The sequence below is a fragment of the Lagenorhynchus albirostris genome, chromosome 3 (assembly GCF_949774975.1).
Source record: "Lagenorhynchus albirostris chromosome 3, mLagAlb1.1, whole genome shotgun sequence".
NCBI classification, from domain to species: domain Eukaryota; kingdom Metazoa; phylum Chordata; class Mammalia; order Artiodactyla; family Delphinidae; genus Lagenorhynchus; species Lagenorhynchus albirostris.
In genome coordinates this window covers 116,805,263-116,830,947 of record NC_083097.1, presented here as the reverse complement: position 1 = coordinate 116,830,947, position 25,685 = coordinate 116,805,263, and the positions used below count along the sequence as shown (strand labels likewise).

Below are 25,685 nucleotides of genomic sequence, written 5' to 3'. Positions count from 1 at the left end.
AAAAAAAAAAAAAAAGAATACCAATGGTTTTCTACCATTCTCCCCATCCAGCCACACTGATGTCTTCCTTTTGTTCTTCAAATATGCCAAGCCTGCTCCCATCCTAAACCCTTTGCTCTTGCTGTTCCTTCTGTCTGGAATGCTCTTTCCCCAGCTCTTTGCATAGCTGTCTAATTCTTATTTTTCAGGTCTCATCTCAAATGTTATGGCCTTCCAGAGAGCTTCCCACACCTAAGGGGCCTCCACCCAGTCAGTCTCTAACCACATTGCTATTTTCTTCTTAATAATACTTATTAATATATGAAGTTATTTGTTTGCATGTTTTTAAAAAATAGATTTGTTTATTCTAGCTATTGGAACATACGATCTTTTTTTTAAAAAATATTTATTTATTTATTTGGCTGCGCTGGGTCTTAGTTGTAGCACGCGGGATCTTTGTTGCCGCGTGAGGGATCTTTGTCTTTAATTGTGGCATGTGGGATCTAGTTCCCTGAGCAGGGATCGAACCTGGGCCCCCTGTATTGGGAAAGCAGAGTCTTAGCCACTGGACCACCAGGGAAGTCCCTGCATGTTTATTGTTTGTCTTTCCCCACTGGAATGTGTGCTCCATGAGGTCAGGGAATTTGTCTCTTGTTAATTGTTATATCCCAAGGCCCTAGATTAGTGCCTAACAGATGTTCAATAAACATTTGTTGAATGAATAAGTAAGTGTATTGTGCATGGATTAGCAGAGCCGAAGGGTAATAGAGGATCACCTTTTAAATTCCACCACTGTGGACTGTTTGAACCTCAGAAGGAGTATATCCCTGTAGTAGTGAAGCTTTCAGTGTGAAGTCTGTTCTTGTTTTTTTTTTCTTTTTAAATAAAAATAATAGAAGCAAGCACAGAGCGGTTATTCTCCAGGCAAGTGTCCAAGGACTGCAGACTCTTTAGGGCTTTCATAGACAGTCTTTTCCTGCCATTTTAGAAGCTCTGGAGAGAGAAAGGAAATATTTATTTTGAAGGCCCAAATAAAAAGGACAAATAGAAACATATTACAGGGACTTCCCTGGTGGCACAGTGGTTAAGACTCCGTGCTCTCAATGCAGGGGGCCCTGGTTTGATACCTGGCCAGGGAACTAGATTCCACATGCATGCCGCAACTAAGGAGCCCACGTGCCGCAACTAAGGAGCCTGCCTGCCATGACTAGGACCCGGCACAACCAAATAAATAAATAAATAAATATTAAAAAAAAAAGGAAACATATTACAGTGGCTGCCAGTCTATAAATGTATAACACATTCTGCCAACTTTATGCTCAGGGCAAAGTTTATTTTTCGCTAAATTTGCTTCACTCATGTGGTGTCAAGAATCACCCTAAAAATTGGTCTGGAACTCATGTCTCTCACAGGGCTCTGGTAGAAGTGAATGTGGAAGAATTCCCTGGTGGTCCAGTGGTTAGAACTTGGCGCTTTCACTGCTGAGGGCCCGGGTTCAATCCCCGGTCAGGGAACTAAAATCCCACAAGGTGCGCGGCGCAGCCAAAAAAAAAGAAAAAAAAGAAGTGAATGTGAGATGTTTCCATCGTCCAGGACATGCTAGACACTGAAGATAGGAACTTAATCAAAAACTTAAGAGTCAAATGAGAAAATCAAGTCTCATAAGAAAGACTAGCAGACGCCCCCAGTGGAAGAATTCACACCCAAAAAACTTCAGGTGATAAAACATTGTAAAGAAACTTAAAAATAATTATGTTCATTATGTTCTAATTATTTTCACTTAGGCAAGAACATATCACTGCATATCATTATGAAAAAGAAAAGAACATGTAGATTTGAAAGAAGAATAAATACATTTTTTCATTTTCTTAATGTGGTAAAATATACATAATATAACATCTACTATTGTAATCATTTTTAAGTGTACAGTTCAGTGGTATTAAAAACATTCATAATGCTGTGTTACCCTCACCACTTTCCATCTCCAGAGCTCTTTTCATCTTGTAAAACTGAAACTCTATACCTATTAAACAAGAATTCCCCTTACTGTCCCTTCCCCCTGGCCCCTGGCAACACCATTCTACTTTCTGTCTTTATGATTTTGACTACTCTAAGTCCCTCATATAAATAGTATCATACAGTATTTTGTCTTTTTTGTGACTGGTTTATTTCACTTAGCGTACTGTCCTCAAGGTTCATCTGTGTTGTAGCATTAGAATTCTAAGTAGAATTAGAATTTCATTCCTTTTAAAGGCTGAATGCTATTCCATTTTATGTATATACCAGTGGTCCCCAACATTTTTGGCACCAGGGACCGGTTTCATGGAAGACAATTTTTCCATGGACTAGGTGGGGTGGGGTGGGGGGATGGTTCAGGCAGTCATGTGAGTGATGGGGAGAGGCATTGGACCTCGGCTCGGGGGCTGGGGACCCCTGGTATATACCACATTTTGTTTATACATTCATTCACTGATGGACACTTGGATTGCTAGTAAGTCTAATACGAAAAAAAATTTGTTTAAGATAGAAAGAGCCTTGAAAAAGGAATAGATGTAGTCTTGAGAGTCTGAGGAGAGATTATTTATGGTCTGTGTGATGTGATGTAAAAAATAAAAAAATACATAAAGGAGGATGTGGCCCGTTTGAAAGACAAACACAACAATGGTAACTACATGAACTTAACTACAACTATTTATCGTGTACCTACTGTGTGCATTGTGTTATGCTCGGAGCTTTTCATCCTGATCTTATTTATTCCTCAGAATAACCCTGTTAGGGTTATTCTCATATTAAATGAGGAGACAAACTCTATTGCTATACAACTAGTATATGGAACCAGACATACCTAGGCTCAAGGTAGACCAAACCTTGAATACAGATCTGTCTAGTTCCAAATTCCCTGCCCTTTCTTCTCCCCCACAGATTTTTAGAGTAGGTAAGACATATATTTCTTTCATGTCCAGAAGTCCAATTACTAGTTACTCTTTTGGTTCAAATGCCAGGTACTTTATAGCAGATTCTCAAAATGTGGTTTGCAGACCACTTGCACCAGGTCATAAGGGGAGTTTGCAAAAGTGCAAATTTCTGGGCCCCATAGCAAAAATTCTAAGTAATTAAGTTTGGGATGAGGATCAGAGAATCTGTTTTTTTTTTTTTTTTTTTTAAACAAACTAATGTGGCCTCTCGTGAGAACCACTATGTCTAGAAGGTCTTCCAGGAGCGTTCAGTAGAAATAAGTTCTTTGGGAGAACACTTCAACTAAGGCTTCTGGTCTTCTCCACACTGCCATGCCTGAAGCTCAGGCTGATTCTCTCAGGCTGACTCTCTCATGCCAATTCTCTCATGCCTGACAGCACAGGGACTCGCCGAAGGCATGAATGACTTAAGAGGTTTTGGCCTAATCTACATACATCTCAATTTAGCAGCACAAATTAAGCTATTTGTCAAAATGCTTAAAACCATACACGAAATCTGCGCGTTGTGCTGTGTTTGGAAGAATGTGGAGAAACAGGGCAGGCCTATAGGTCACGTGGGGAAGATGTACTCTGAATCGGAATCCTGGATATTTCGGGGGTTGCCAGCGCTGGAGAATGTTGGAAAACCGAGGAGCCAGACTCATGCGCAGGCGCAGAAGGGAGGGGGGAAATCAAACCGTCAAGGAGCGCCCTTCCCCCATCCTCTTTCCGGCCTTCTCCCACTGCGCAGGCGCAGGAGTGAAGCAAGATGGCGGCCCCCGTGGATTTGGAGTTGAAGAAGGTAAAAGAGGGTCTTGAGCAGGCAGAGACTTTTTCTTTGGAAGCTAAGGGGACTGTGGACAAGAATATCGAGTGAGACTCGAGTTCTGCGGAAGGCTCCAGGGAAATGGGGAATGGTTTCCCGGAGTCCTAAGGCGGGACAGGCTCTCTTTAGGCTGGAGTGGGGGGCGAGCTGCTCTTTGCTGGGTAAGAGCCGGTTGCGCTGGGCCTGGTTAAGTTTGACGGGCCGATAGCTCTTCTGTTCCCTAGTTCCGAGTTCCAGAGACCTTTCGTTGAGCTTGGAGTTTTCAGTTCCATAGTGACGCCTGAAGTGAGCGTTTCCAGCTGGAGCCCTTTGAGACGGCTGCCCGAGCTGAGGCATCTAATTCTGCATTCTAATTTGCTTTGAAAAAATCCAAGTCCAACCTGTGTTTTTAGGCCACATCTTCAATCCCATACCTTGTAAGGTCGCTACATACAGTTCAGTTAGGTATTCTCATAGCAGTGTTCATCTTAGGGCTTTGGTCTTAGCTCCCCCCCCCGCCCCCGTTTTTATTTAAAGACTTGTCAAAAAAGAAACAAAGTTTTCCAGATAAAATCGGTATCAGAAGGAATTGGTTTTCTCTTTTCAAACAATTGCCTATAAATGTGTTGTTACTCAGGAACGTTTTCGCAGCTTAAAGAGTTGTCGGGATTCCTAGACTTTACCTACTTTAAACCTATACTTTTCTAGAAAAGGAAACAGTTTCAGAAAAGACTCAGACCAAGGTTGGGACTAGAATCCAGTATTCTCTGCCTTACTTCCCACCTTTTGACCATTAGTTTTGGTTCGTTAGAAGAGCAAATTTTACTTAAGGCTGTCTCCTGGTCAACCTCTGCATAAGAAATAGGACAGCTGAAATAGCTTTTCCACCTAATAAATGAAGCTGCGTATTATTGCTCTGAGGATTTATGTGTGTGTGTCTTGCTTCTTGTTTGAAACTTGTACCTTTAGTCCTTATGTGGTCTCTAGTGCTGTAATATCTTAGCATTAACAATATGCCAGCTTCCTTAGCAAACTGTGTCTTAAAGTGTTATAAAAGTTCACCTTTTTTTTCTGTTAAAAGTTCAAATTTAAGTTAGGGTTTAGTGAAAGAGCTAACAATAGAGTACAGCTGTGAATGGACTTACCGCTCAGTATTATTTGAATTTGTTGCTAGGAAACCTGTGGACAGTGAATGCAAACTAAGAAAATGATTACAGACTTAAATTGGGTAGTTTTGACAACCAATGAAATTAATTGAAAAAGAAACATGTTTAAAGGTCTTCTAATATCTTTATAAGGTTTTTTTTTTTGGCGGGGGCCGAGGGGTGGGGGCGCGGCAGGTGGAGACTAGTAGGAAACTTTAGGCACTTCCTCTCCCCCCGAAATGAATCTTTTGAAACCTTACTAGTCGGCGAGAACAAAGTGAGAATAAAAATTAAGTAGTAGCTTTTGCTGTGTATTGCAGCCGCAAATGTTATTATTAAGGCATAAATTTGAGAGCATGTGAAAGTCATTCTAGGCACTTCATGAGTATCCAAGAAACGTTTATCTTTGAGTAAGGGTACTCAAGTGTCAAATTTGGCTTGGTATGTGCGTATGAAGATCATGATGCAATTCTTCTAACAATGTTTTGAAATTCTTGTTTTTCTCTTAAAATATTCATTTTCTGAATATTACTGTAGATAGTAGAATAGAAAGATTCCTGAACTGGAGGTCAGAAGAAATGGATTTAAGTACTTGCTTTTCCACTTAGTAGTTGTTCAGCCCTGTGCAAGTCATTTATATCTCTTTAAAACATTTAGTTAATTTGTAAACTGTGGTGGTGAAACTGCCATCCCTAACTCAGGATTATTGAAAAGAGTAAATGAGACCTTTATTATATCTGTCAGTATTCTCATATTAATATTCACATGTTAATATTTCAAACAAATGTGGGAAAGTACTTTACACCTAGTTGTGTAATACAGATGTAGTGAGTTGTTACATTTATGTTTCTTGTTTTGGATCTCTGGGTTTCATCCTGTGACTTGCATTTAGTGCTTTTGTTACTCCTCAGATACTTGCTACTTGATATGGTTATTATTTACCCTTGTTCTGCTTCAAATAGGTTGCATCTTCTGAGGACTGAGTAAATTCAGTACAGTTGACCCTTGAACAACACTGGTTTGAACTGCGGGGATCCAGTTGTATGCAGATTTTTAAAAATAGAAAATACTAGAGTACTACACGATGTGTAGTTGGTTGAATCCACTCGGTAGAACCAAGGATACAGAGGAACTGCTGTATAGGAACTGCCACCTATAAATTATACTTGGATTTTCAACTGCACGGAGGGTCAGTGCCCCTAATCACCGAATTGTTCAAGAGTCAAATGTATTTAGCATAGTGGCTTGATTGTTTACAATTATATTGATTTTTATTGATGTTTGCTGTGGTAAATTTCACAGCTTTGTTTCTGGTTAGCAGGCTTTATTTTAATATATTTAGATTTGACTTAAATGTTTCCTGTAAAATGTTGCACCTACTAAATCATGGACTTATTTTTTAGGCCTTCACAGAGCTTCAAGCCAAAGTGATTGACACTCAACAGAAGGTGAAGCTTGCAGACATACAGATTGAACAGCTAAACAGAACGAAAAAGCATGCACATCTTACAGATACAGAGATTATGACTTTGGTAGATGAGACTAACATGTATGAAGGTGTAGGAAGAATGTAAGTAAAGTATATCCTTAAGGGGATTATCTTCAAAGAGGTTTGTCTGAATTAAATCATAGAATTTGTTCACTTTACAACTGGCGTTAAAGTATCATAGTAGCTTTAAAGATCACCTAGTAAAATATCTTCTTTTTTTGAAAAATGAGAAACTGAACTCCAGATAAATGTGTTTAATTTTAAACTGTGAAGTACATTTTAAAAATATTTATTCCCTGTTCTTCTCTCCATGCTTAGGTACTTAAGTGTGTAACTTCAATGATAAAGATATGATTTGTTGTGAAAAGATGTTTATAGTAGTTTCATGTGTGAAGATTTATTTAAGTAGTTGTAGTTTTAACTTCCCCTTCCCTACCTAGTTATTAGTAGTCACACAAATCATAAATCTTTTAGATGTCTGATCAGGTTGTAAAATAAAAATAAACATTCAGTTGTGATTTAAATATACTCATTCTGTCGAACATGAGAAATGTAGTAAATCAACTTACCTTTTGTTTGTTCTAATTATTATAGATGATTAACCTCCTACACTTCATTTTTTTTCTTTTAAAAAAATACATTACCCTTCTGAGAGAGAATAGATCTGCTTCATGTTCTCTAAGCAGTAAATAGGAATGGAAAACCCCTTAACTACAGGTCACATTCCATTACACTGAGCTAAAAGGAGACTAATTTTTTTTTTTTTTTAGGTGGGGGAGGTACAGGAGGAGGGTTTTTCTGGAATTTGGTCTCTGATTATTACTTAGTAAGTGGACCATTACTTAAGTTTGGAGCTCTTTTAGTTGGAAAGGAATTTGACCTCAGTCTAGGATGACTTGTTTTGTGATTGATTTGAAGGAAGCATGGCATGTGTAACATTTAGTGATGACTTTAGAATGACATCATGAGAAATAGACCCTGCTGATGACTAGCTAATCCATATCTTTCTGGAAAAGAGATTGATTATGACAAACTGTTCTTCTGATTTGCTTTCTCAGAATAAACAATACACCACAAATAAATTTTATTGCTGGAGTTCATGTTTTTCATTTTAGCTTGTTTTAAAAGGAAGATAATCCCAATTTGAGAGTTTGTTACTGGGACACAAAAGAATTGGGATGAGAACAAAGTAGAACCCTTGAATATGTGTCTATGTAGTATGAAGTGCATTGTTGGCATTCACTACAGGATAATTTTATCTTTAGTTTGAATATCCTTAGGTCTTAAAACAGTAATGCTAGCTTTTCGAGCATGCTTGTTGATATGTTGCACCTGGATTTCATTAGCCTTTGTTTGCAACAGCTAAAGAATTTCTTTTTCCAAAACAAAAACTTTTCTCTTTGGCCTTTTGATCTACAGTGAAGTTCTAATTTTTAATTAGGATACTTTCATTTATTAAACATTCTGCAGAAATGATAGGAAGTTGCTTTTTTTGCATACTGCCCAAAGTGCTACATATGGGTTGTATTCACAAAGAATTTTAGAGTTTAAAGGCTGAGATATGGTTTTAAATTTGACTTTTGTGCTTTCTGCCTCTCGCTGGGATTTGTAGGGGCATGTAAGGTAAGTAGTGTTGTTGGCTAGAGTATTAGTGCCCTCAGGAAGAAAAGACTTGCTGAGTATTAGTCTGGTCATGAGGATGTTCTCTTTCTTGATGCTAAACCTGAAATATCTATTTCTGAATTTATAGTCTTGAGTAATTTTGAATTGTGATTCACTTCTTTAATTCTAGTGTTTCCCTTAATTTGTCTTTTCTTTTCCTTTTTGAGTATTATTAGGGAATTCTAATTAGAATACTAATTCTTCCCAAACTTGTTTTAAAACCAAGAATTAGGGGCTTCCCTGGTGGCTCAGTGGTTAAGAATCCGCCTGCCAATGTAGGGGTTACAGGTTCGAGCCCAGTCTGGGAAGATCCCACATGCCGTGGAGCAACTAAGCCTGTGTGCCACAACTACTGAGCCTGCGCTCTAGAGCCCGTGAGCCACAACAACTGAGCTGGCATGCCACAACTACTGAAGCCCACGCGCCTAGAGCCCGTGCTCTGCAACAAGAGAAGCTATTGCAGTGAGAAACCCGCGCACTGCAATGAAGAGTAGCCCCTGCTCGCCTCAACTAGAGAAAAACTGGTGCGCAGCAACGAAGACCCAGTGCAGCCAAAAATAAATAAAGTTATAAAAAAAAAAGGCACCAAGAATTATGAAATCTAAAACATTACATTTTTGTTTTAGAACCTGCAATAGATTTTTGCCATTGCTTAAATTCAGGCCTCATTGTGTCTTGCCTGGACTGAGAAGCAATAGCTTCTTTTTTTTAAAAAATATTTATTTAATTTATTTATTTGGTTGTGCCGGGTCTTAGTTGCGGCAGGCAGGTTCCTTAGTTGCGGTTCAAGGACTCCTTTAGTTATGGCACGTGTGCTTCTTAGTTGCGGCCGGTGGGCTCCTTAGTTACGATATGCAAACTCTCAGTTGCGGCTTGCGTGTGGGGTCTAGTTCTCTGACCAGGATTGAACCTGGGCCCCCTGCATTGGGAGCATGGAGTCTTAACCACTGTGCCACCAGGGAAGTCCTGAAGGTATAGTTTCTTGAACTGTTCTTTCTGCCTTTATTCTGTTGGTCCAAAAGCTTTCTTTGCACATCTGCCAGACATCTGCCAGAGTTGATCATGTCATTATTTCTCATAAAATCCTCTGTTCACCCTTGGTTGCCCACGGAATAAAATCTAAACTTGTTAGCCTAGCATTCACTGTCATTCATAATCTGTTCTTAATATACCCTTCTAGCCTCAAATCCCACCACTTTCTCTTCCCAGGCTGAGGATAGCACATAAATTTCATCTCGTGGACTTGCCTCCTTCCATTGATTTTGAGTTATCTGTTGAGAAGGAGTTTGAGTCTCATGTGGACTTAAACATGCTTTAATTGATCAGTGAGGTCTGTCATGGGCTGAGGGTAGAAAGTAGTAGCACATGTACTCAAAATTGTTACCCCTACCCTTGCCACGTGGGTTTCCTCACGCATGCCATGTTTTTGTGCTTTCTTGATTTTGCTCCTTCTGTCCTTCTTGGCCTGCAGTATCCCACTTTCCCTTGTGAAATTCTCATCTTTCAAGACGTAGCTTATCTTCTCGGAAGATTTTTCCATCTTGCCTGGCAGATTTACTTACACTTTCCTGGAGGATACCAGAGCTTTTGTTCCTCTAGCTAGTAGAGCACGTGGGTGGCAGTATGAGGGTGGGGGGCAGAACTTGATTGAGTTTGAAATGGTCTGGTTTTCCCAACTGGATTGTCAGCTCTGTGAGACCATATACATATTTATCTTTGTTTCCTCAGTTCTCAGTATAATGTCTGGCACAAAATAGGTGTTAAATGCATGTGGATTTTAATTGAATATGATTCTCTCGCCTAAAATAACAGCATTTTCTTTTGGTTCTTTAGAAAGAAAATGTTTAGGAAGTGTCAGAGACTTAAGAATTGGAGTTTATTATGCTTTTAAAATATATAGTTCAATAAAGGTGAAATTTTAAAAGTAACATACATATATATATATATATATATTTGTTTTCTTTTTTTTTGGCCGTATGCGGGCCTCTCACTGTTGTGGCCTCTCCCGTTGCGGAGCATAGGCTCCGGACGCGCAGGCTGAGCAGCCATGGCTCACGGGCCTAGCTGCTTCGCGGCATGTGGGATCCTCCCGGACTGGGGCACGAACCCGCGTCCCCTGCATCGGCAGGCGTACTCTCAACCACTGCGCCACCAGGGAAGCCCTAAAAGTAACATATATTTTGATTAAGGTCAAAGGAATTGTTTCTGACCAAAATTATGTCCTTTGATCTGACAGAATTAATTCTTTATTAAATCTGTTGAGAAGGTTGACAAATTCTACATGTCAACCAGTTGCAGAGATAGTCAGAACTGACAATATAGAAAAACCCAAGCCTCTAGGATTATGCTGAGGGCAGTATAATTTTTGGAGAATAAAAGCTATTCTGTGCAGAATAATATCAATACAATTGTATATTTTACCTTACTCATCCTCACATAGGATGGAAATCAGATTTTTCATTTTAGGGTGTGTATTTAGGTTACCAAGTCATTTCAAGCCCATATGCCTTTCCCAGTCATAAGCATGGAGAAAACTGGTACTGTTAAATACCCCTTATATATGGCTATTTTTGGTTTAAAACAAGGAAAATCAGGCTATGGGGTAAGATGATAAATTGCTATATACTGTAAGCTCTGCATATTCATTGCTCAAAGCTATATTCTATCCAGTCTCTTGGCATGTTGCCAGCACATTTTAGTTCTCTTACTTCATATTCTTTGGAGAGGCTGTTATGTAGCCTGATACTACTACCACCAATTTCTAGTTTTGCTACTTAAGCTGTTTATGAGCTGACCTCACCATACCGCTTTAAGAACTATGATGAAAGTTACAACTGTGGAATGATCTGTCTGAATAGTTGGAAGTGTTTGTCTTCATCTTTCTAGCATGCAAGGAGGGAACAGATCTCAAATGAATGTTTCTTGTATTTTTTTTTTCATGAATAAGAACCAGCTTGTAATCGTTTATGGGAGTTTTCTTCCTTTTTCCTTTGCATAGTAGAAGATAAGAGTACTTTTAAAAGTTAGAATTACATTTGAAAGAACACATAAATGACATTTAGTCATGCTGGTGTTTGAAAGGCCCATCATCAGAATAAAGGTCAAATTTATTTTTATTAACAATAGGTATGATCCAGACCCTGATTTGATATTAGGTACATTATTCTAATATCCTTGTGCTTGAACATTACATAAATAACATTTCTTCTTTCCAAAAGAGATAAATGAGGCTTTTTATTTTTTTAATATGGGAGGAACTTGAGTAGATTAGCCTTTGAGAAGAATGATTAGTGCCTTTTTAAAACTTGAACCTAACTAAAAATAACTTTGTACCATATTTAAACTAATTTAGAGGTATGCCACCATTCTGTGGATATTTTTTTACATTTAAGGAACTAAGAATGAACAATGGTATAAATCTACCAACTAGATAAGTGTCTAGCAATGCAGAAATTGCTGTTTGGGAGCGGTGTTGCTATTTCTACTTGTTGAAGTAATTTGATGGTTGATCTCTAATGGTTGAAAGATCCAGAAGTATAAAACTTAAGATAAATGTGGCACAGGTAGAAAATGAAAATAGTAGGTATATTTCTGATAGGTAACAAAATTTAAAAAAAATCTAAATAATCGAGCAACTTTTCAGCTAATTAGGATGTAGAAATCTGAACTCTTTGTGACAGTTTGGTTGAACTGCCCTTTGTTTAAAATGTCATGTTGGTTTTATTGTGATTTTAATTGTTAGTTTGAATGTTGACTTGTAATTTGAATTGTGACATTTAGAAAAGCCAAGATGAAACATTTGCAGTTGCTCTAGGTTTAGTTATGTTAAATATTAATCAAAAGGGGTATAATCATGCTACCTCAAGTTTTGCAACCATTTTACAATTTCATATTGATGTAGAGTTGGTATTCCAGTCAATTCAAGGTCATTTTAATTTTATTTATTTACAATTTTTTAAATTAAAAAAAAATTTTATTTTATTTATTTTTGGCTGTGTTGGGTCTTTGTTGCTGCACGCGGACTTTCTCTAGTTGCAGCGAGTGGGGGCTACTCTTCATTGCAGTGCTTGGGCTTGTCATTGCGGTGGTTTCTCATTGCTGTGGCTTCTTGTTGCGGAGCACGGGCTCTAGGCGTGCGGGCTTCAGTTGTTGTGGCCTGCGAGCTCTAGAGTGCAGGCTCAGTAGTTGTGGCACACGGGCTTATTTGCTCTGTGGCATGTGGGATCTTCCTGGATGAGGGCTCGAAGCCTTGTCCCTTGCATTGGCAGGCAGATTCCTAACCACTGCGTCACCAGGGAAGCCCCTCGAGGTAATTTTAAAGCTGAAGATATAGTTGTACTATATTTCGTTCCTAATAAACAACAAATCTTGGTGTAGTAAATATTAAGTATTATTGATATTATAGTAATAATGGTTTATATTGTTGTTCTCACTAGAACCAAGTTTAGATATTTTATTTAATGCTTACTGTAGGAGAAAAAAAAATGCAAACTACTTTTGCTGTGAGAGCCACACAGCAAATTCGAATTTATAAGCTCCTTTTACTCTCTGAAAGTATTAATCTGTAGTTTACAGTAGAGAAAATGAAGCAAAGATAAAATAATTTTCAAAGGTAGGAAGAAATTTTTTTAGTCATTTTTTTAGATTTATTTTAAAGGAAGAGGAGTTTTGATGTTGAGCTGCTTTTCCTAATAGAATGTGATCCAGCCTTCTTGTATTTTTATACAGAGCCATATAAAGTCATGGTTTTCATTGCTCAGAGTCCTAAGGGGAAAAAAAACAACTCTTCCTGGTGTGCAGGGAAAATGACTTCAGTTTTGTTGATGCTGAGTATGTATATAACCCCAGCTGGGCATAGCCTCCTCTTCCACAGATGTGGTACTCTAGGGAGAGGAGTTTTTTGAGTAATATTCTTAATTTCTGTAAGCTGTCAGTGATTTAAAAACTCGGTGTTCGTTATAACTGTGATTACTGCAGTGTAGAATGACATCACTGGTTTTATGGCAGGGGAAGTTAACAAACATTTTGCGTAGGAATTACATAGCCATTTTTCTTTTGCAGAAGAATACTTTTAATAATTCTTTCCCTTCTTGCCCTCCCATGTTCTCCAGAATCCAAACAATCTCACTGAAACACAGGACATTAATTTCGAAAATGTGTCAATTAGGAGTTTATTATAAGAAAAGAAAAAGAAGTCTGTTAAACTTACCTTGGGATGTACAAACATGCTGAAATAAAATTTTTATTAAAAAATTTTTTTTTATTTAATGTGTCTTTGTTGTAGGGTTGCTTAGTTTAGGCTAGAACTTGTTTAAATGTAATTGATTCATTTTGTTACCATTACTTGGAGGAGTTTCCTTGTGCATTTCCTGACATCAAAAGGCCTGACTTTTTTTTTGATCTGCTTTTGTTGCATGAAAGTAACAATCAACACAAGAGGATAGTGCAGTGTATTCCAATTGGTGATAAGCAAGAATTAATGTAGTTAACTGAAGGAAGGGTAAAAAAAATTACTTTGTTGTTCCTATGTAAATAAAAATAAAGATAGCAGTAATCTTGAATTTTGTTACTTTGTCATTGGGGATTTGGGTGCTGTAACTGACTTAACACTGGGTGAATTTCTCTGAAGTGAAAAACAATAAATTTTAAGCTGTACCAAGAATTTTGTGATTTTAGCTGCCACTTATCTCGTAGTGGCAAATTTAGGAACAACTTGCTATCTAATCTGTTTGAGAGAGGACTGACATGTTCATGTCAAGGAACATAGTCTGGGACTTCCATGGTGGTGCAGTGGTTAAGAATCCACCTGCCAATGCAGGGGACACGGGTTTGAGCCCTGGTCCCGGAAGATCCCACATGCCACAGAGCAGCTGAGCCTGTGTGCCACAACTACTGAGCCTACGCTCTAGAGCCCGTGAGCCACAACTACTGAGCCCACGTGCCTAGAGCCCATGCTCCACAACAAGAGAAGCCCCTGCAATGAGAAGCCCGCGTACCGCAGTGAAGAATAGCCCCCGCTCACTGCAACTAGAGAAAGCCCGCGAGCAGCAATGAAGACTCAACACGGCCAAAAATTAAAAAAAAAAAAAAAAGGAACATAGTCTGCTTAATGAAACACCCAAAAGGAACTCAGAAAAAATATTGACTTAAAAGGTAAGAGTCAGTCCATATACATCAATACACACTTGGTAATGACTTATTGGTATTCTTTTCTTTCTTATTACTTCTATCAGGAATTGCTGTGAATTGCAAATATCCTTTGCCCAGATGGAATAATTAGGATTGCAGTGTGTTGCATGTACCATTAGTGCCTGTGGTTTTGTTTTTGTTTTTTTGCGGTACGTGGGCATCTCACTGTTGTGGCCTCTCCCATTGCGGAGCACAGGCTCCAGACACGCAGGCTCAGCGGCCATGGCTCACGGCCCCAGCTGCTCCGCGGCATGTGGGATCTTCCCGGACCGGGGCACAAACCCGTGTCCCCTGCATCGGCAGACGGACTCTCAACCACTGCGCCACCAGGGAAGCCTGTGCCTGTGGTTTTGTGAAGAATGTATACCCACTTTAATTTTAGATTTCAGGTTTGAATGGACATGTCTGGGAGAATGTTATCTCATTGTTCTGGCCAGAAACTCTCATTATCAACTCTTGTTCTAAGATCAGTTACCTTGAAATGGACCAGATTACTTGGAAGACACTATCCCTTTGGCTTTGAAGAGGACTAGAATATTCTTATATCAAAATTTGCACAGCAGCAGGAGCCCAGTATTGAAAATGTATCTCTAAATAGATAAGAGCATGACTGCCCTAAGCCAGGCCTTTTACATTGTTTGGCTCAGGGTAAAAAGATTTGGACCACAATATGCATCCTGTATGTGTGTGTCTGAGTCTTTTGCACTTGTGCCAAAATATATTTATATTTCTCTGTGACTTTCTGCTTTTGTACCAAGAGTATTCTGTTTGTGTCCTTCAGTACTCATTGGATAGTAATTTTTTATTACCCATTGGTTCTCGTTTATCCAATGTTATATTTTAACCTACTAGGAAAATAAAGATCACATCTTGGAAAAACTTGTAGCATAGCTTGATGCTTATGTGTGGAAATGTTTGGGGTTTGATGAGGCCAGAGTAAAAGTGGTAAACATCAGAGGTGATTATTTACCAGAATGCTTAGAATACCAAGTAGTCACCAAAAATAAATGTCATGTTTAAATAGATTAACATACTACTGTTTCTATTTCAAGAGTAATAGTTTGATTTAAAAATACACAGTGATTTTTAATTAGTACAGATTGAACCTATCAGTATGTGAGTTACTCATCTAGAACAAGGAATGTTTACATGGAATTGGCTTCCTGAAGGGACCATGATTTTTTAAATAATTATAGTGAATTCCCAGTCCTCATCTTATTTGACTTAGAAGCATTTAGTCCAGTTTATCTTTCTTTCCTTGATGCACTTTCTTCCTGTGACTTCCAGGATACCACCTCTTGGTTTTCCTCCTATTTCACTGGCCATTCCTTCTCAGTTTCCTTTACTGGTTCCTTTTCTTTCCCGTTTCCAAATATTAGATTGATCTTGGGCTTAGCTCAGCCTTTGGATTTTTTTTCTCTTTTCTTGTATATACTCAGTTTCTTAGTGATCTCATCCAGGCTTATCTCTTTAAATGCTTTTTTATATACTGACAACTGGCAGAGTTTTATCTTAGGTTAGAACCCTTCCTGAACTCCAAGTTGCATATACCCACCTGCCTCCTTTATATCTACATTTGATGGTCTAATAGGCATCTCAAAACTGACTTGACCAAAATAAAATTCTCATTAGTTACAAATTAACCAGTTCCTCCTTCAGTCTTTCTCATTTCAGCAAATGGCTTTTCTTTCTTTCCTTTTTATTTAAAGGCAGTTGGAATGATGGTTGGAGGGAGGGGAACAATTTTAATATTTATTTATTTATTATTTATTTATTTATTTTGGCTATGCCAGCATAGCCAAATGCGGCATGCGGGATCTTCGTTGCGGCATGTGGGATCTTTGTTGCGGCATGAGGGATCTTTAGTTTGTGACATGCGAAATTCTTAATTGCGGCATTCATACGGGATCCAGTTCCCCGACCAGGGATCGAACCTGGGCCCCCAGCATTGGGAGCGCGGAGTCTTACCCACTGGACCGCTAGGAAGGTCCCGCAAATGGCTTTTCTATCCTTCCAGCTCTTTCAAATCTTGGAGTCATCCTTTTTTTTCGGCTGCCTTGGGTATTAGTTGCGGCACGTGGGATCTTCATTGCAGTGCGTGGGCTTCTCTCCAGTTGTGGCTCGTGGCCTCCAGAGTGCATGGGCTCTGTAATTTGTGGCATGCAGTTTCTCTAGTTGAGGTGCGAGGACTCAGTAGTTGCAGCGCGTGGGCTTAGTTGCCCCATGGCATGTGGGATTTTAGTTCCCTGACCAGGGATCAAACCCATGTCCCCTGCGTTGGAAGGTGGATTCTTTACCACTGGACCACTGGGGAAGTCCCTTGGAGTCATCCTTGACTCCTCTCTTTCAGTCTTACATTCAGTCCATTAGCAAAGACTCCATCTTTAAATTTTGCCCAGAATCTGAACATTACTTGTTACCACCCTGGTCTAAACTATCATTGGATTGCAGTTGCCTCCTAACTGGGCTCCCTGCTTATATCCTTACACTTTATAGCTGTCCTCAACTGAGCAGACAGAGTGACTCTTTTAAAACAAAATTCAGATCACTCTAGTCAGAATCTTCAGATGACTTTTAACTTTTATCAGTGAAAAAGACAAGGGCTTTTGTATTTTCTGGTTTTTCTGAATGAAGCCACCTTCTTCCAGATGTCTGTATGGCTTATACCTTCTCTTCCTTCTGGTCTTTACTAAATAGGCATTGAGGCCTTTCGTGACCACCCTATTTATTTATTTACTAATATATTAAAATCTTTTTTTATTGGAGTATAGTTGATTTACAATGTTGTGTTACTTTCTGCTGTACAAAAAAGTGAATCAGTTATACATATATCCACTCTTTTATGACCACCTTATTCATTTTATTTATTTATTTTAAATATATTTATTTATGTATTTATTATTGGCTGTGTTGGGTCTTCGTTGCTGCACATGGGCTTTTTCTCTAGTTGTGGCGAGTGGGGGCTACTCCTCTTTGCGGTGTGCAGGCTTTTCATTGCGGTGGCTTCTCGTTGCAGAGCATGGGCTCTAGGTGCGTGGGCTTCAGTAGTTGTGGCATGTGGGCTCAGTAGTTGTGGCTCGCAGGCTCTAGAGCACAGGCTCAGTAGTTGTGGCACACGGGCTTAGTTGCTCCATGGCATGTGGGATCTTCCTGGACCAGGGCTCGAACCTTTGTCCCCTGCATTAGCAGGCGGATTCTTAACCACTGTGCCACCAGGGAAGACCTGTTTATATTTTTATCATTTAAATTTTATTTATTTTTCTATACAGCAGGTTCTTATTAGTTATCTATTTTATACATATTAATGTATATATGTCAATCCCAATCTCCCAATTCATCTCACCACCACCATCCCCCCTGCCACTTTCCCCCTTTGGTGTCCATACGTTTGTTTTCTACATCTGTGTCTCTATTTCTGCCCTGCAAACTGGTTCATCTGTACCATTTTTCTACATTCCACATATATGCATTAATATATGATATTTTTCTCTTTCTGACTTACTCTGTATGACAGTCTCTAGATCCATCCACATCTCTACAAATGACCCAATTTGTTCCTTTTTATGGCAGAGTAATATTCCATTTTATATATGTACCACATCTTCTTTCTCCATTTGTCTGTTGATGGGCATTTAGGTTGCTTCCATGACCTGGCTATTGTAAATAGTGCTGCAATGAACATTAGGGTACATGTGTCTTTTTTTTTTTTTTTTGGTGGTACGCAGGCCTCTCACTGTTGCAGCCTCTCCTGTTGCAGAGCACAGGCTCCGGACACGCATGCTCAGCGGCCATGGCTCACGGGCCCAGCCGCTCCGAGGCATGTGGGATTTTCCCGGACTGGGGCACGAACCTGCATCCCCTGCATCGGCAGGTGGACTCTCAACCACTGCGCCACCAGGGAAGCCCACGTGTGTCTTTTTGAATTATGGTTTTCTCTGGCTAGATGCCCAGTAATGGGATTGCTGGGTATGACCATCCTATTTAAAAGTAGTATATACATACTTCCACCTCCCATCTACTTGCCTCTTGTATGCTCTGTTTTTTGGCTTTACTTTTCTCCTGGCACGTATAACCATCTGGCCTACTATAGTACTAATTATGTATCTTTCTTAAGTCAGCTTTATTGAGCTATAACTTATATATAGTAACATGCATTCATTCTAAGAGTAGAGTTGGATGAGTTTTGACAAATGTAACCACCTCTCCAATCATGATATAGAACATTTTCATCCCTCTAAAATGTTCCTTATTGCTTTTTCCAAGTCAGTCCTCCACTCCCCCAGATCCTGCTCTAGGCAACTGATAATCAGATTTGTCACTGTAGATTAATTTTGTCTATTTTAGAACTTTATATGGAATATATAAATAGAATCATTATCATATGTACTCCTTTTGTGGCTTTTTTCATTAAGCATAGTACTTCCACGATTTATCCATGCTGTGCATGTCAGTCCTCCTCAGGGACTGTATATTGGGCTTTAACTCCACTTCTTTAAGTACTCTTGCCTCTGCCCTCCTCTCTGTGTTTGCCAGCTTCATCTTCAGATTGGTTGCAGGAGTTCCAAGGATTTCATTCAGATGTGACAACATCCAGAGTTAGAAAGTATCATGTGTTTTGTGTCACTTCTGTGGGAGCAAAGAAATCTTTCCCAGAAGTCTTCAAAAGGACCACCTCTCACATTTCATGACAAGAACTGAGCTACATGCTTGGCTTAAATCTTGGGGTATGGAACTGCCATGAATGGGTAAGACCAATCAAGATTTACCACAGGATTCACCTCCCTGAGTCTCTTGACAGTGCAGGCTACCCAAACAAAACTGGGGCTCTGTCAACAAAGTAAGAGGAGCAGATACTGGGTAGCCAACCAATAGCGTCTGCTAAACTCATCAAAAACAATCATTGGAGTGACCAACAGTTCAGGACTAGCTACATGAAAACTGGGTAAAATATTTAAGATGAATTACGGAATTTAATCAGGGAGTACAGGTAGGAAGCTCTTGAAGTAATTCAGGAGTATAGTAATAAGGGCAGAAGGTAAAGTGGCAGAAGTGGGATGGAGAGGAAGGAGGGTGAGTATGAAAGAAAGTAATGAGCCTTAGAGATAAATTGGGAATATGGGGACACAGAATAGCTGCAGGTTTGAGACTTAGGTGAGTGGGCAAGTGGTGATATCACTGATAGAGACTGAAATTGAAATGGGGAAACTGTAGGGAATGTTGGTATGGGTAGAAAAAGTGAGTTTAATTTGGGACATGTTGAATTTGAGGAGATGTGGAACATACAAGTAGAAATGACCATTAGATGATAGTGTAGGTAATAGGGGTTGATAATATTTTGAGAGTCATTAGCCAGGTTGAAGCCTTGAAAATAAATGAGTTCTCAGAGGGACTTTGGGTACAAATAGCTTAGCCTAGAGCCTGCATAATGCTTGTAATATCGGTACTGGAAGAGAAGAGGAAGGAGGGTTTATGGATATAGGAGTTGATGAGGGGAACATGAATAGTATTGTACTAAGATGCAGCAGAATCACTCAGAGTTTATATTTGAACATTGCTGTGTTCCATAGATTTGTTTCAGGTTGTCTCCTGTACCCTTTTAACATGTCCCCAACCTGTTTGTTTGCTTTAATTAGTAGACTTTCTTTTTTAGAGCATAAGTTGTAGGTTTACAAGAAAATTGAGCAGAAAGTACAAAGAGCTCTCACATTCCCCCTCCCCAGTTTCTTCCTCTTTTTATATCTTGCATTTGTGTAGTATATTTGTTACAATTGAAGGAATATTTATACATCACGGTTAACTAAGGTCTGTAGTTTATCTTAGGATTCACTTTTTGTACAGTTCTATGGGTTTTGACAAATGTATAATGTTTTGTATCTGCCATTACTTTATCATACAGAACAGTTTCACTGTCTCCCAAATCCTCTATGCTCCACATATTCATCCTTCCCTCCTCAAACCCCTCATCTTTTTATTTCTCTATAGTTCAGCCTTTTCTAGAATGTCATATGTTTGAAATCATACAGAGTAAAAGAGCATTTTTCATTACTTGCTTCTTTCACTTAACAATATGCATTTAAGTTTCCTCCATGTCTTTTCATGTCCTTTCATGGCTTGATAGCTCATTTCTTTTTTTTTTTTTTCCGGCTGCGTTGGGTCTTTGTTGCTGTGCATGGGCTTTCTCTAGTTGCGGCGAGCACGGGCTACTCTTCGTTGCAGCGCATGGGTTTCTCATTGTGTTAGCTTCTCTTGGTGCGCTGCACGAGCTCTAGGCGCAGGGGCTTCAGTAGTGGCAGCACACGGGCTTGGTAGTTGTGGCATGTGGGCTCTGGGGTGCACAGGCTTCAGTATTTGTGTGTGGGCTTAGTTGCTTTGTGGCCTGTGGGATCTTCCCGGACACGGGTTTGATCCCGTGTCCCCTGCATTGGCAGGCAGATTCTTAACCACTGAGCCACCAGGCAAGTCCCTTTTTAAATTAATTAATTTATTTTTTGGCCAAGCTGCATGTCGTGTGGGTCTTCGTTCCCCAACCAGAGATCGAAACCGCGTCCCCTGCATTGGAAGCACAGAGTCTTAACCACTGGACCACCAGGGAAGTCCCAGCTCATTTCTTTTTTAAAAAAAAAATTAATTAATTTATTGGCTGCATTAGGTCTTCGTTGCTGTGCGTGGGCTTTCTGTAGTTGCAGTGAGCGGGGGCCACTCTCTGTTGCGGTGCGTGGGCTTCTCATTGCAGTGGCCTCTCCTTGTGGAGCACAGGCTCTAGGTGTGCGGGCTTCAGTAGTTGTGTCTTGCGGGCTCTGGAGCGCAGGCTCAGCAGTTGTGGCACACGGGCTTAGTTGCTGCGCGGCATGTGGGATCTTCCTGGACCAGGGCTCGAACCCGTGTCCCCTGCATTGGCAGGCGGATTCTTAACCACTGCGCCACCAGGGAAGTCCTCATTTCTTTTTTATTTCCTGTTTTTTTTTCTCGGAGTGCTTTGTCTTGGTAGTTCTATTGCTATGTCTTTGAGTTTGCTTATTTATTTTAAAAATTTTATGGGAGTATAGTTGATTTACAATATTGTGTTTCAGGTGTACAGCAAAGTCATTCAGTTATACATATACATATATTCATTTTTTTTTCAGATTCTTAGGAGCGTTCCTTCCTCTACAATTTTTTGGTATAGTTTCAGAAGGATAGGTGTTAATTCTTCTCTAAATGTTTGATAGAATTCCCCCGTGAAGCCATGTGGTCCTGGACTTTTGTTTGTTGGGAGTTTTTAAATCACAGTTTCAATTTCAGTACTTGTGATTGGTCTGTTCATATTTTCTGTTTCTTCCTGGTTCAGTCTTGGAAGGTTGTACTTTTCTAAAAATGTGTCCATTTCTTCCAAGTTATCTATTTTTTGGCATATATTCAATAATTGTTTGTAGTAGTCTTTTATGATCTTTTGTATTTCTGTGCTTGTAACTTCTCCTTTACCATTTCTAATTTTATTGATTTGAGCCTTCTCCCTTTTTTTCTTGATGAGTCTGGCTAAAGGATTATCAATTTTGTTTATCTTTTCAAAGAACCAGATTTTAGTTTGATTGATCTTTTCTACTGTTTTCTTCGTTTCTATTTCATTTATTTCTGCTCTGATCTTTATGATTTCTTACCTTCTATTAACTTTGGGTTTTGTTTGTTCTTCTTTCTCTGGTTGCTTTAGGTGTAAGGTTAGGTTGTTTGTTTGAGATTTTTCTTGTTTCCTGAGGTAAGATTGTATTGCTGAACATTTCCCTCTTAGCCCTGCTTTTGCTGCATCCCGTAGGTTTTGGATCAACATATTTTTGTTGTCATTTATCTCTAGGTATTTTTGATTTCCTCTTTGATTTCTTCAGTGATCTATTGATTATTTAGTAACATATTGTTTAGCCTCCATGTGTTTGTGTTTTTTACAGTTTTTTTTTTCCTGTAATTGATTTCTAATCTCATAGTGTTGTGGTCAGAAAAGATGCTTGATATGATTTCAATTTTTGTAAATTTACTGAGGCTTGATTTGTGGCCTAAGATGTGATCTATCCTGGAGAATGTTCCATGTGCAGTTGAGAAGAAAGTATATTCTGCTGCTCTCGGATGGAATGTCTGATGTGTCATTTAAGGCCTGTGTTTCCTTACTGATTTTCTGTCTGGATGATCTGTCCATTGATGAGAGTGGAGTGTTAAAATCCCCCACTATTATTGTGTTACTGTTGATTTCTCCTTTTATGGCTGTTAGCATTTGCCTTATATTTTGGGGTGCTCCTGTGTTGGGTGCATATATATTTTATAATTGTTATATCTTCTTCTTGGATTGATCCCTTGATCATAATGTAGTGTCCTTCTTTGTCTGTTGTTACAGTCTTTATCGTAACGTCTATTTTGTCTGCTATGAGTATTGCTACTCCAGCTTTCTTTTGGTTTCCATTTGCATGGAGTACCTTTTTCCATCCCCTCAATTTCAGTCTGTATATGTCCCTAGATCTGAAGCAGGTCTCTTGTAGATAGCATATATACAGGTCTTGTTTTTGTATCTATTCAGCCAGTCTGTGTCTTTTGGTTGGACTATTTAATCCATTTACATTTAAGGTAATTATCAATATGTATGTTTCTATTGCCATTTGTTAATTGTTTTGGATTTTTTTGTAGGTCTTTTTTAAAAATTTTATTTTTATTTTTGGCTGTGTTGGGTCTTTGTTGCTGCATGTGGGCTTTTCTCTAGTTGCAGCGAGCGGGGGCTACTCTTCGGTGCAGTGCGCGGGCTTCTCATTGGGTGGCTTCTCTTGTTGCAGAGCACGGGCTCTAAGCACACGGGCTTCAGTAGTTGTGGCTTGTGGGCTCTAGACCGCAGGCTCAGGAGTTGTGGTGCATGGGCTTAGTTGCTCCATGGCATGTGGGATCTTCCCGGACCAGGGCTTGAACCGGAGTCCCCTGCATTGGCAGGCGGATTCTTAACCACTGTGTCACCAGGGAAGCCCTGTAGGTCTTTTTTCTTCCCTTCCTCTTCTGTTCTTTTGTAGTTTGATGTCTATCTTTCATGTTGTGTTTGGATTGCTTTTTCTTTTTTATGTGTATATCTATTGTAGGTTTTTGGTTTGTGGTTACCATGAGGTTTTTATATAACAGTCTATATATGAACAAGATTGTTTTTAGTTACTGGTCTTTTAATTTCAAATGCATTTCCAATATTCTGCATTTGTGCTGTCCTCACGATTGCTGGTTTTGATGTCATATTTGTGTGTAGATGATTTCCTGGCTTTGTTTATGTTTGCCTGTACCGGTGGCTTTTTTATTCTGTTTTCTTGTGTCCAGTAGTGGCCTTTTCTGCTTAGAGAAGTTCCTTTAGCATTTGTTGCAAAGCTGGTCTGGTGGTGCTGAATTGTATTAGCTTTTGCTTGTCTGGAAAACTTGATTTCTCCATCAAATCTGAATGAGAGCCTTGCTGGGTAGAATATTCTTGGTTGTTGGTTCTTCCCTTTCATCACTTTAAATATATTGTGCCATTCCCTTCTGGCTTGCAGAGTATCTGCTGAGAAATCAACTGATAACGTTATGGGAGTTTCCTTGTATGTTATTTGTTGCTTTTCCCTTTTTGCTTTTAATATATTTTTCTTTGTCTTTAATTTTTGTCAATTTGATCACTATGTCTTTCGGCACGTTCTTGCTTGGGTTTATCCTGCCTGGGACTCTCTGTGCTTCCTGGACTTGGGTGACCATTTCCTTTTCCATGTTAGGGAAGTTTTCAGCTGTTACCTTTTCAAATATTTTCTCAGGTCCTTTCTCTCTCTCTTCTCCTTCCGGGTCCCCTATAATGCAAATGTTGTGCATTTAATGTTGTCCCAGAGGTCTCTGAGACTGTCCTCATTTTTTTTTCTTCTTTCTTTTTTCTGTTCCATGGCAGTGATTTCCACCATTCTGTCTTCCAGCTCACTTATCCATTCTTCAGCCTCAGTTACTTTGCTATTGATTTCTTACAGTGTATTTTTCATTTCAGTTATTGTATTGTTCATCTGTTTGTTCATTTTTAATTCTTATGGGTCTTTGTTAAACATTTCTTGTGTCTTCTCTATGTGCCACCATTTTTTCTTCTGAGTTCCTTGATCATCTTTACTGTCATTACTCTGAATTCTTTTTTGGTTAAATTGCCTATCTCCCATTCTTCGTTTTTCTTCTGGGGTTTTATCTTTTCCTTGATCTGGGACCTATTCTTCTGCTGTCTCATTTTGTTTAATTATCTGTGATTGTGGTTTGTTTCACAGGCTGCAGGGTTGTAGTTCTTGCTTCTGCTGTCTGCTCCCTGGTGGATCAGGCTGTCTAAGAGGCTTGTGCAGTCTTCCTGGTCGGAGGTACTGGTTCCTGCCCACTGGGTGATGGAGCTGGGTCTTGTCCCTCTGGTGGGCAGGGCCATGTCAGGGGGTGTGTTTATTGGGCACCTGTATGCTTAGGGAGATTTTAAGCTCCCTTTCTGCTGATGGGTGGGGCTGTGTTTCCACCATGTTGGTTTTTTGGCCTGAAGCATCCCAGCATTGGAGCCTCCAGGTTGTTGGATGGGGCCAGGTCTTGGTGAGAGAATGGAAGCCTCCAGGAGGGCTCACGCCAGTGAGTACTCCCCAGAACTACTGCCGCCAGTGTCTTTTTTTTTTTAAACCTTCTTGACCGTTTTTTAAAAAAATTAATTAATTAATTTTTGGTTGTGTTGGGTCTTTGTTGCTACGCATGGGCTTTCTCTAGTTTTAGTGAGTGGGGGCTGCTCTTCGTTGTGGTGCGTGGGCTTCTCATTGCGGTGGCTTCTCTTGTTGCGGAGCACGGGGCTCTAGGCGTGTGGGCTTCAGTAGTTGTGGCACGCAGGCTCAGTAATTGTGGCTTGCGGGCTCCAGGATACAGGCTCTGTAGTTGTGGCACACGGGCTTAGTTGCTTTGTGGCATGTGTGATCTTCTTGGACAGGGGATTGAACCCGTGTCCCCTGCATTGGCAGGCAGATTCTTAACCACCGCGCCACCAGGGAAGCCCAGCAAGCTTGTTTTTTAATGGGACATATAGTAGATATTTTTGGCTTTGCTGGCCATATGATCTCTGTCAGAGCTCTCTTAACTCTGCCATTGTTGGGAGAAAGCAGCCATAGACATTCTATAGACAGATGAGTGTGACCGATTCAGCCTGCAAGCCAGTTTGCCAACCCATGATTTAGACAGTCAACTATCTTTTATTTTTTTTGTTTATTTATTTTAAAATTTATTTATTTATTTAATTTTGGGCTGCGTTGGGTCTTCATTGCTGCACGTGGGCTTTCTCTGGTTGTGGCAAGTGCAGGCTACTCTTCGTTGCGGTGTGCAGGTTTCTGTTGCGGAGCACGGGCTCTAGGCTCGTGGGCTTCAGTAGTTGCAGCACGCAGGCTCAGTAGTTGTGTCTCATGGGCTCTAGAGCGCAGGCTCAGTAGTTGTGGCACACAGGCTTAGTTGCTCTG

The 25,685-nt window shown here is 39.7% G+C and overlaps 1 protein-coding gene across 1 annotated transcript in view; it reads left to right on the top strand.

The window, feature by feature from the left end:
* Positions 1-3,662: 3,662 nt before the first annotated feature.
* PFDN1 (prefoldin subunit 1) overlaps positions 3,663-25,685 on the top strand; it is a 60,220-nt gene continuing 38,197 nt past the window's right edge. The window contains exons 1-2 of the mRNA XM_060143736.1: positions 3,663-3,735; positions 6,287-6,453. Of these exons, the coding sequence (XP_059999719.1) occupies positions 3,703-3,735; positions 6,287-6,453 (200 nt within the window). The 5' untranslated portion in view covers positions 3,663-3,702. The remainder of the gene's footprint in view (positions 3,736-6,286; positions 6,454-25,685) is intronic.